At 38.1% G+C, this 12030-nt stretch overlaps 1 protein-coding gene across 4 annotated transcripts in view; it reads right to left on the reverse strand.

Moving 5' to 3' along the window:
• USP45 (ubiquitin specific peptidase 45) overlaps positions 1-12030 on the reverse strand; it is a 51987-nt gene that overhangs the window by 3412 nt on the left and 36545 nt on the right. For 3 of the 4 annotated variants that reach the window (XM_051778176.1, XM_051778175.1, XM_051778177.1), the window contains 6 exons: positions 8357-8438; positions 7299-7390; positions 5271-5327; positions 3809-3952; positions 1916-2585; positions 177-274 (listed from right to left, as the gene is read on the reverse strand). In XM_051778176.1, coding sequence (XP_051634136.1) covers positions 177-274; positions 1916-2585; positions 3809-3952; positions 5271-5327; positions 7299-7390; positions 8357-8438 — 1143 coding nt within the window. The remainder of the gene's footprint in view (positions 1-176; positions 275-1915; positions 2586-3808; positions 3953-5270; positions 5328-7298; positions 7391-8356; positions 8439-12030) is intronic. The other variant, XM_051778178.1, reaches the window with a different exon arrangement.

Raw genomic sequence — 12030 nt, forward strand, 5'->3', positions numbered from 1 at the left:
GCATGATGGACACGTTTCCCTGGAGGTGTAACAACAATCACAAAAACACCAGCATGTTTCAAATAGTGGTTCTACCAGGTCTCCTTATAAAAAGCCAGTATCACTATGCACAACACTTAGAGGACTGCTTGTCCACCAGGGGCAGAGGAATGTACAAGAGGGGTTTAGCCTCTTACCTGGTGGAATCTTTTCAGGTGGAGAATAAGAATAGCAGGAACTGAAGAAATCAGAAGCTGTTTCCGAGCATTTGTGTAGACACCTTCCATTTTCTTTTCTGTATTTATGAGTATCAAAATAACTTGTAAAGTGAAGGCAGACACATGGAATTTTTAAAGTATTTTTTAAACATCTGACAGAATAGATCTATGTAGCAATGATTTTGTACTTGTTATATAAAAGACAAGGGAAATTTTGTAGAGTAACAGAAAAATGTTTTCTCATTTTTCTAGTTATTAATAACCATAATCTGCCAAATCTGAGCATTATTTTAGCCAGTCTTGTGCAAATCAGATCAAGAGTTGGAAGCCTGTACACTATCTAGGTCAGCTTGCACAACTACACTCTCTGTTACTATAGCATCCAGCTTTTCTCTTAAAACCTGAAATAGATGGACGATCCCTGGACAAAAACTGGAAGGCATGGGTGATCTTTATCTATGCTAATGTCCTAATCACTAAGAGTTTAATTTTCCATTATTCAGTTTTTTCTGAATGACTACATACTTCATACATATTTAAGAGAAAGATCTAAGGAGGGCTGTCTACCTCAGGATGCCTCATAACCTGCTGGCTTGAGCACACAGGATTGGGATATGTGGACTCCAGTCCCCCTATGTGGAGAGGACACTGAACACAGGGCTCTTACCAAAAGTAGCTCAGGGTTAGCTACTCAGTAAAAGGGAATATGCTATCAGCATTCATTTTTGCTGAAAAGATTAATTAATTTACTAGTTTTATGCATGTTCAAAGGAAAATATTTCATTTGAGGTAAAATAGAGCATTTAATGTAAAAGTGACTTCTTACATCTTTAGTTTTAGAAGGAAAAAATAAATAATGATTAATTGTAAATTGATGTTCCTTTTCCATTTTTCATGGTGCCCATGGAACCAAGTCCAATCATGATAAAGAAATTATTGTAAAATACTATGTTTAGATTAATTTTTCTGAATTTACTCATGCTTAACTTGTATCTCTCCATGTATCTATAAAAGCAGGGCAAAGGTGCAAATTTTTGTTACCTCCCTTTATATTTTATTTATAAATAATCACAAGAGCTTAATTTTTTAACCTTCTGAATGTCTATACATAAACTTTTTCAAAAGACTGGAGGATTATTTTTTTTTTATTTTTCATTAAATCTTAGTGAACTGTAATGGTCTGCTTGTGCTACACAAACATCAAGGAAAACATTGTCACAAGACGGTAGTTGTCTCTCATCTCCAGTCTTACAAATCTTTGGAAGTTTTTTTCCCCTCTTCATTGCAAGTGTCTTTTTTTGCCCCTTTTTCATACTTAATAACATTGCTTCCCTGAGTATATAAGCTACTGGGGCTGAATATTACAGCACTTATTTCAAAGCTTTGAGGACTGTAAGGAACAGAAACAGCGGTAAAGATTAGTATGAGGCAATGCACATATTCAGTCTATGGTCATCTTTAAGTTCCTTATCTTGGATAGAATAATGATGCAAAATAAATTTTACATTACACCTATGATTATGTTCTAATACAAAATTTAGTCTTGTTGCCATTGCCTGATGAAGTTTTGAGTTGCTACAAGCAAGTTCTGCTTGGGGAGACATTTTCTATTTAGCCACAATGTGGGGAGGCCTGTGCTGGAGCAATGGAACAGCAGCCAGCGAACACATTTTGGGAGGAAATGCTGAAAATTGTCCAGAGAGGTACAAGCACTTTACCTGTGGAGTTGGTTTTCTTCTGATACTTCTGTTTCCTTTCCGTGCAGTTCTCACATAAAAGCTTGTTGTTCCCCATTAAGAGCTCTACAGAGGTGAATTGGTAAAGGCAGGACTGAACAGAACATTCCTTTGAGCTAGTTATGTAGCTTTGGGAAAGCGTCTGGAAAGCATTTTGAGGGGTTTGGGATAGTGAAGATTTATCTACTGAGAACACAGAATTATTTGATAAACCTAACGCTGGATCTCCACGGTTCGATTTTTTATCTTCATTTATTGGATCACAGAAGCCAAGTTTGGATATGGCACTGGAAATCACCTCTTCATTACTGCCATTTGGCATTTTGTGCGGCATTTTAACATTTACGTGGTTGACGTGCAAACCAGATGTGTGGCTGGATGGGCTCAAAGTTGTTTGCTTAGAAGCACTTTCGCTTTCTGAGGCTTCACTGTCGGCATCAAAGCTGCTTTCAGAGCGGCTGGCTTCCTTCTCACTGCCCTCTGTCTGACTGCCATTGACAGCTGAGTCAGCACTTGTGTCTTTGGAGTACAGGACGCCAGAGCTACCTTCCAGCTCAAGCTTTTTGGTTTTTTCCTGCATGATAACAGGACTTCTTTCTTCTTCCTTCAAGGAAGCTTTTCTGGCGAGCCGTCTCTCATGGTTCAATTGGTTCTGTAAATTATGGCATTATTATTTCAGTAATAAAAGTAATGCGTTCAGAAAATAGATTTGTAATCTAACATACCTTTTGAAACATGACAAATTCAAAGCACATTATTAGGGGGTTATATTGTTTTATATTCTCCATCTCTCACATGTTTAAGCTAGTCAATTTCCCTAAGATCTTTTTAAACTGATTTAGGATTAGAAACCTACACCCCAGTCAGCTAAGAGCATTATACTTACTGTGAGATCAATACTTCCCACAACTAATAACTTTCACTTTGTGACAGCTGTGGATGGCATGTTTGAAGTGGTATTCACTTAATCTAATTTAAAAAAGGGTCTCAGGTTTAAGCTAGTCCCTGGCCTCCCGTCAGAGGCCTTAGTCGATGAGAGGTTCCAGAAGAAAATTCAACTCACCTTGTAGGCACTTGTTGTCAAATTAACTAAAGCATCCCTTGTAGGATGTTTGCTAATTTGTATATTACCTGAAGTTGATTTTTTTTAAATCAAGATTGCAAGAAGAAAGAAAAGGGTTGCTGCCACAGAAAACTACTCCTTTAGATAAAAAGTGATTTAGATAAAAAGCGTTCATGATTCTTTTTTTTCCTTCTTTTGTTTGGCTACTTTCCAACAGAAATTAGCAACTTTCCTTCCCCTTTGTTTTTTCCGTTATTTCAATTGGATCAAAATTCCAGTGGTGCTAGTGGGAATCCTTCCATTCACCTCAGTACTTTGAGCTGTAGGCCTTTTCTCCTACAACAATCAGTTTCTGCACTACTTCTTTCCCCTCGTCCTTTGTTTGTACCACATGTCCTTTTTCTACTTCTGTCTCATTCTCTTCTCTTATAATGCTTTTATATAGCCATTCTGTTGTATTTTTTCTTCACGTGTATTTAATGTGTTAGGACCTGATTCAGAAGAGTTTTTATGGTTCCCAACTGGGCACAGACCCTTGCAATAGTCCCAAAATCAACATGAATTGAAACTAGTTTGCAGATTTTCTTTTCCTGACAAAGGAAACCCTGTAACTGAAAAATAAATGGTTACCAATAACTGTCATTCCTCACGCTTCTAATAATGACCTAAATATTTTAAAACAAGTTTATGTCAGCAACACATATACAAAAAACCCCCCATTAATAGGTATCAAAATTCCCTAGAAATTCCCAGTTGCCCTAGAAACTTCAGAATAAGCTCAAGATGACTGGTTAGTATATTTAAGTTCTTACCTTATCTTTTGTTAAAGTGTGTTTCTTGACAATTTTGGGTTGATTATTCAGTGTACTGATAGAAGAACAGTTATACTGACCAAGATCTGCCTCCTGTACGCTTTTACCTTTACCTGTTCTTCCCAAAGGCATGGGTTTTGCAACCTAAGAAATTAAACAGGAAATTAGGAAAGGCACTATGTCAATTTTGTATTCCTTTGCAACCTACAGAAAGATGAATGTAGGTGGGGTTTTTTTCCTTTACTTCAGAAAACAGTGACCTACATAAAACCAATTAACTAGCCTTCAAAATTTTTTTACCATAAACTCACTGTCAAAGTCTTTGAAGGATCAACTGAAAGGCAGAAGGAATAGGAATGACACAAAATTCCTGTACATAATACAACACAAAATAATCTATTACTTTATAAGGACACGCGTAGCTGTATGAGATGTGACGTAATCAAAGGTGACACAGCTCCCGTAAGTCAGTCTCTGGTGTAGCCAACCCCCTTATGCCATGGTCAAGGAGCTGCCACACACCCCCCATCACATTACTGGCAGCAGTGTGTCTGAACTGTTGAGGAAAGCAAAAACCAAAAAGTAATGCCCATCCTCAAGTAAGTGCAGCAACTGCCAAACGCCCACAAAAACGGCTGCCAAAGAAAGCCCACAGAGTTCCCGTGTTCCACATGGGAACCAGGAAGCACAAGAGCCCAGATACACGAAACGTTCTTAAAGCTTTAACTCCCGCAGGCATCTGCACTCAATGCACCAACAAAGATGGCGAATTTCTTACAAGCAAAACTGGTGTTTGGAGAAGAATACATTTTATACAGGAATAAATGCTACATTAAATACTCTCCCTTAAATATAGATGAATATATGCAGGATGGCATAAGAACCACTCCCAACCCACCCCCACTTTCTCAAATGAAAACCCCAAGTCCTGCAAAACCATAGTATATGCCTTCAAAGGAACACAGTTCCTCCACAGCTAATGGAAGTATTCTATGAAATGCTGAAAATACCAGAATAAATATATTCCAATATCCATTTTTACAGTGTCTCATCCTGTAGGTAAACTCCAACCCAAGAGACTCCAGTTCTCTACGTGCAAACCAACAGATGAGAATCTAACTTGCTGAACCTCAAAAAAAAATGTTTATAATCATTCTATTCATAGAAGTATATTCTACTCAATTAAGCTAATCTCAGACCTATATATTCTATACATTACTAAGATCATTTGGTCCAAGTTTGGACTAATTTAAAAATATATGCACTTAAGACATTTTATGTCTATTCATACAAAGAAAATCCTATAATGAACAGATGTATAACAGTACACGTATTTATGGACAAGGTTACATTTTTAGTCTTGAAATCAAAACTCTGTGTAAATACATAAATATCTTCATAAAGGTATGTAGAAACAATCCACTAGGAGCAATAGTTACTTATTACATATTCTGTTTCTTACCCTCTCCTCTATTATAGGAAGTGAAAGATCAATGAAAGGTTCTTTTACTGTTGAAATCTTGAAGAAAAAGAGAAAATGCATTTAAACACAAAGAACATTGTACAGGTTTAGTACACAGCTCCCTTTATTTAAACAATTTATTATCAGAAACTATACAAGAATTTAATTAGTTTCAAGATATATCAAACTACAATGAAGAACTTCCCACTTTTTAAAAAATTTTTTACATTAGCTTTAATTTTCTTTCTAACACTGCACAAAATTTCAGCATACAGTCACAAAGGGCAAGGCCATTCACTTGAGCATGAACTGGACAAAGATGCAGTTTGGTGCTCAGTTTCTCTGAGCTTCAGACAGATTTTCAAGCCATGTGGGCCTTTGTGGTATAATTTTGTAGAAAGCTACCTTTTAGAGTTTCCTGATTCTGGACTCTTCTGCACAGGCGTTTGATCTTGTACACTGTTATGCAGCAGGGACTGGTTAATGACAGTTAGGTGACAGGTTCTAACCTCATGTCTCAGCTAAGATTAAGTCAGTATTACTGGCTACAGCTAAAAGCTTTGTTAGATTTTGTTAAAATAGATCCAATTACTGGGGAAAAGGGAATTAAAAAAAAATCAGCCTTCTTTTTTGTACTGCGGTTTTATTTTGCCATGTATAAGCTGGAAATATCTTTCAAAGCATACCTAAAGACAATCTCTTCCAGCACTTTCCATCTGCCTTTATCACTAAGTTCCTCAAGCTCTCTCCCTTGATGTCCTCAATCCTTCCAAAACTGACTTATCTTACCTCTGGAAAGACTGTGAAAAACAAAACCTTAAAAATAAAACAGTAAAAATCATGTTGTACATTTAAGTCATTGAATACAGTCATGCCCTCAATTACTGTCACTCTGTCCCTTCTCTTGTATTTGTGACCCAGTCTTCCACCTGTGACATTTGATACGGACTGCAGGCTTATTTTTACCTGTTGTGTGAGGGAATCAGGATGGTTTAGGTTCCAGTAAAGCAATTAATGAGATCAAAAGCGTTGCAACTATGGAGGCTGACTGCCTGAGGGGCGACGTTCAAACAGGGGTTCCTCTAAAGTGTCAGTTTGCATGAACAAACATGAATCAAAAATATCTTGCCAGTGCAGGCAAAGGAAAACGAATGCTAAACTCTTCCTCAAAGAGCTACAGCTAGCAAATTCCCAAGTCCTGTGCAGGCAGAATATAAGAATCCAGCAAAAATAAATGAGACATGCAAAATACATACGACCTCTATTTTTTATATAGTCAAAGTTCTTCATTGATACTAGTAGCACACTGAAGTGTAATCTGCACATCACAGTTTACCTGGCACTGCAGGACTGTGCTTAATTTTTCAGATTGATTACTTAATCTCTATAATATGAAATAGAACGTTTTCAACCAAACACAAATATAACATTCAATTAGAAAAGTCATGCAAATAAGATTTTTCTCTTTCAAACTTGAAGAAAATTATAAGGATCATGGAAAGCATTTATGATGAAATGTCAGTAATATTAATTATGAAAGGAATATGCTGTTCATTGGGGTTATTATGTTAATTATAAAACATACTTCAAGGAAAAAGAAATAATTTTAGCATTTCCCCACTCATACTATTTCAAATTAAGTAATTCCCAATTTTCAGGTATATCCCAGAAGAGCAGGCAGGAGGATTTATGTGTTAAGACAGGCAGGTGTTTTAAAAATATCAATTAACATTGGGGTATAACACATATGATTATGGAATTTGGAACCTCCAGCCTTAAGTCAAATGTAAAATCAAGCCCAGGACTTGAATCCTTTTTCAATTCAAAGGACCCCTCTTCTTAGGTTTGGGAGGATAATGCTTTTAAGAAGGAATAAATAATTTCAAATTAAAAACTTTCAATAAAATCTTGTTTTTACAAACAAACAAACAAGTATAAAATTGGCAACACAATTTTATACTTCCAAGACAACATAATCAAACCAGTATGTGATCTATTCCACATCAAACCAAATTCCAGAATACCTACATTTTCACATTCCTCACACATGACAGTGCTAGTCAATTCACCAACAAAGATCCTATCTATGAAGTTCATCTTCACACCCTCTCTTCCATATGCTGAAAAAACATTGCCTTTTTTAAATGTGAAAAATAACAGATCCAATGCCACACTATAAGTACAAAAAAAATTCTTTCCAAGATATATTATGAAAGCACAATTTTTAAACATATTTAAAATGTTTAGAACACAATACAATAACTAGTTCATCATATACTGTTATCTCAACATTTAAAAATATTGTAGTGAGAAGGTTGCCTTTTATCCTTCCCTTCCCAACCTTATGTAACAGAATAATAAAACTGTATCTCTCAAGAAGAAGCCTTTTAAATAAAATCTGTTTCCCTTTGCATACATACTACTGTATTGCCTTGATATAGAGACTGGGGTAGCAGACAGGTTGTCACCCTTTCTAAATGTTTTTTTCAACTATAAAATTCTAAAAAATTAAACAAAAGCCTGTTCTAATACATCTCTATGCCTTATCTTTTGCAGATTTGGGAAGGGTGACTTTCAAAACATCTTAATCACTGAGACTTTAATTAAAAAAAAGTCCCCCAAATTAGAACTACTGAATAAGCAAACACACACACAAAAAGATTAAAAACTGGTTTTGAACAAAAACATGCCTTTTCTTTGTAGTTGTATTTAGAGCGCTCAAAGTAACAGTCAAGTGACAGAAATTGGTTTGTTTACGGGAAGTGGCCTCTCTGAGTGACACAGTAATTATGACTGCATAACAAATATGAAGCAGGCTATTTTAGAAAAGAAAACTAAGTTCTATCTATCATTAAAAGATGCATTATTAATACCATGGAAGCCTTTATCCTGGATACAAAGATGCAAGTCAGCACATACTAAGCTGTCTATACTTTAGGTACACACTAGGCGGCACTAAAGTAACACAGAATAGAAGTCCGGTAACTACAGCACTTCGGCACTGCTGTTTGCAATAAGCAGTTCTAAAGAAAATGGTATTTAAAGACTTGTGCGTTTTTAAAAGTTTTCAATAAAGAGTTGCATACCTTTGACTTTTCTTCTAGTTTCTTCATCTGCCGTCTTAGTAGTTGGGTTATTAAAGGCTTTTAAGATACCAGTTTGTATACGCTATAAGTAAGAAAAAGAATTAAGTATTCTAAGTGTAAGCATTCTAAAAACTAGTCAGATATTATTAGATATTATCTTGTATTATTTGCATAAAATAAGCATAATTTTTTGTTGTAAAATTACTGTTGTTATTCACTAACAATGTCAAAATGACATGAGCTTAACTTTAGTAGGTAACCATTCAAAAAACTTCCTTCCCTTAAAAAGGGAACCATTGTAGGGCCCTTGAAAGGTTATCAAGAAACCATGGAATTTTCAGTATACAAATACTGTCCATTTCTTCCACCACTGGAGAGAAAAAATATATGGAAGACTGGACTATTACTGATGACTAGGGCACAAAACACTTGAAGGCAGCTAAAGAACTTTTAATAGTCAGACTTCAATGACTGTGTTTGGGCAGTATTCTCATTACTTCTCTTTATTTTTTAACACTGCACATTCCAGAGTTATGTTAGAAAACCTTACAAGAGACAGAAAACTTCCAATGAATCCATATAAATGTTATCAATATTTGCTCCAAAAAAATCCTAAAAACTACATTTTTGAAAGAAGGATCAGAAAGAAGCAACTTCACAAATGATGGGCTGTAGCTGCCCCTCCAGATGGGCAGTACTTGCCCCTGCTCTTTCTCAGCTGCCCCGGGGTGAGGAGATGCTGTACTCCTGTGAGGTGTACCCTCGCAGCAGAACAGCACGTGCTGGTAAAAAAGCCCAATCTGACATGCTGCAGAGAGGAAAGCAGAAGGATGAATCAGGTCCCCTGACGGGGAACATTGTAGCATGCATGACCCGTGCTTCCCCTTTTTCTGGCAAATGTACTGGCTATCTGATCCACAAACTCTAGGAACATGTACGAGCTTCCCGCGTTGGTGTGCAAATGACATTTATAATTAAACATGTCACTGAAGTCACACTTAGAGCAAAGTACCATTCTAAGAGACAAATGGTGATACCAAACTGTCTGCAAGCAACTCGAACCCTGTGTCCTAACAGGAAAGGATTAATAAATGGCTCTTGTTTCCAGGCAGCAAAGTACACTTTCAGGCCACAATGTTACAAAAGTGTGAGGATGACAGACAGCGTTGGAGGTTTGGTTTGCAGTTCAGGCACCCATCAGACCAGTCATACTCCGACCTTATGAGTATGTGACCTGGCTTGTGAATTAACTCCCGCTGCCCCAAGCTCAGCTTTGTTCATCTTAAAGCCAACAATATACTAAAAGGATTAATCAATAGGTAATTCATGAAGTTGAGCACCATAAATGGGTTTAGGGCCATAAGCAACCCTTTTGTTGGGATTAGCGCGTTGAACCATTTATTTAGGTCAAAGAAAGACATAGTCTTTGAATGGGCAGGGTGCTGTGGACAATGGCAGCAGACATTAATCAATTAGCAGCAGGGTTCAGCCACTTCAGGCCCTGGTGTGAAACCATCTCCAGCCCACATTGCTGGAAACGGCAGACGCTATGTAGCTTTCAGCTTAAAAATCCACTTGTGTACATACACACTTTCTAACTAAACTTTCTAACTAAAAGTTCAGCACTGGTATCAGATACAAGACACAAAACCACACAGAAGAGGCAAAAATATAATGTCATTTTTGGTTAGGTTCCATAACTACTGCCATGTTATGTATCATATCTATTTCTCATAAAAACATTTGGGGTTTAAAAACAATCCTGGTAGGTGTAGGGAAGCAAGGATGGCCACATTCAGCTCTCACAGGTGGATGGCAAAGCAGTCAGTCACCTTTCAACAGTGTTGTTCCCTCTTCCAAGAATGAGGTTTAAAAGTGGCTTGAAAGAGGAAGGTCAGTGTCCGTAAGCCGTTGCTGCAGCCAGAGCCCACGTGGTGGGCAGGCCATAGGGGCAGCTGCAGGGCTCCTGCCTGTGTCCGGCCACCTCGGTGGCCAGTGCTCACCATGGGCCTTATATTTGCTGGTTTTGTGCCATCTACAGACCTGAAACATGGGATACTTTAAAGAAAAAGAGAGAGAGAGAAAGGGGGAGAGAGTTTTTCCTACTACTGTCTGTGGCAGAGCATCCCAAGTGCTTGCAGTAATGCATCATTAGGGCAGCTGTGGGGTTTAATTGCAGGGCAGGGCGGGACCCACCTCTCCCTGCCTGGTAATGGGGCAGCAGAAATACTGCCCAGAAGGTCACCATGAATTCTCACCATCTTCCATCACTGTTTTGAGGTAGCTACTGTAGCTGTCACTGCTCTCTAATAATAAATGGCAAAATTCAAAAGGCAAATATGACTGCAGGTTATCATAATGATGGCATGTCCACTGGTGAAGCAGAAGACTGACTTGAGGGGAAACACAAGCACCTACTGGAGAAGAAGCTTGGTTGTTGTAATAATCCTACTTTCTGTGAATCCTCTTTTGTCAAGTCAGTACAGTTTCCACCTTTTTTTATAAGAAAATCAAAAAATAAAACAATAAAGTTTCCTTCTGCTGCAAAAACGTGACAAGTGTTTTTTAACTGAAATTACCTGCTTCTGTTGTGTGCCCTGTTCAAGACATAATTTTCTAAAAATTTTCATTGTCAAGGTTTATTTGTTTCTCCTTGCAGTTCAGTTCTGTTTATGATCAAGTATGCTCCTCACAAGACCACAGAATCACAAAATCACAGAATATGCTGAGTTGGAAGGGAAACACAAGGATCGTCGAGTCCAACCCTTAGCCTTGCACAGGATCACCCCCAAGAGTCACACTATGTGCCCAAGGGTATTGTCCAAACACTTCCTGAACTTTGTCAGGCTTTGTGCTGTGACCACTTCCCTGTGACCACTTCCCCACTTCCAGCACCCAATCACCCTCTGGGTGAAGAACCTTCTTTTCTAATATCCAACCGAAACCTCCCCTGACACAACATCAGGCCATTCCCTTGGGTCCTGTCACTGGTCACCACAGAGAAAAGATCAGTGCCTGCCCCTCCTCTTCACCTCACGAGGAAGTTGTACCTGCAATGAGATCTCCCCTCAGTCTCATCTTCTCCAGGCTGAACAGACCAAGTGACCTCAGCCGCTCATCACACGTCTTCCCCTCAAGGCCATTCACCATCTTCGTTGCCCTCCTCTGGACACTCTCTAATTAAGCTTAATATCTTTCTTATATTGTGGTACCCAAAACTGCACACAATGTTCAAGGTGAGGCCTCACCAGAGCAGAGCAGGACAATCCCCTCCCTCGATCGGCTGGCGATGCTTTGCCTGATGCCCCCCAGGTTGGCCCATATATATTAGTATTCTGGTTGGACGGGGATTTGTTCAGTTCTACTCTAGTGCCCAAAATTGGGCTCAGACACAACTTTACATCTTATCTGTGAGATAATTCAACTCAGGATCATGACATTCATCAGGTTACTAATGAGAAGGAAGAGGAAGTATGCTGGTCAGTATGAGATTTAAGACCTTCCCTCAGAGGAGGCTTAGAAAAGCCTATTTACCAAAATATCATCTGAAAAGAAGGGTCCAAGACTAAGTCAGGCAGATTAAATCTGATATGGTCCAAGACAGTTCAAACAAGCAAACACACACTTTCTTTCAACAATACAGGAGGCACAAGTAATGAAGGAAAAGAAACAAC

The sequence above is a fragment of the Manacus candei genome, unplaced genomic scaffold (genome assembly GCF_025592945.1).
Source record: "Manacus candei isolate 608988 ecotype Guabito, Panama unplaced genomic scaffold, ASM2559294v1 h1tg000011l, whole genome shotgun sequence".
NCBI classification, from domain to species: domain Eukaryota; kingdom Metazoa; phylum Chordata; class Aves; order Passeriformes; family Pipridae; genus Manacus; species Manacus candei.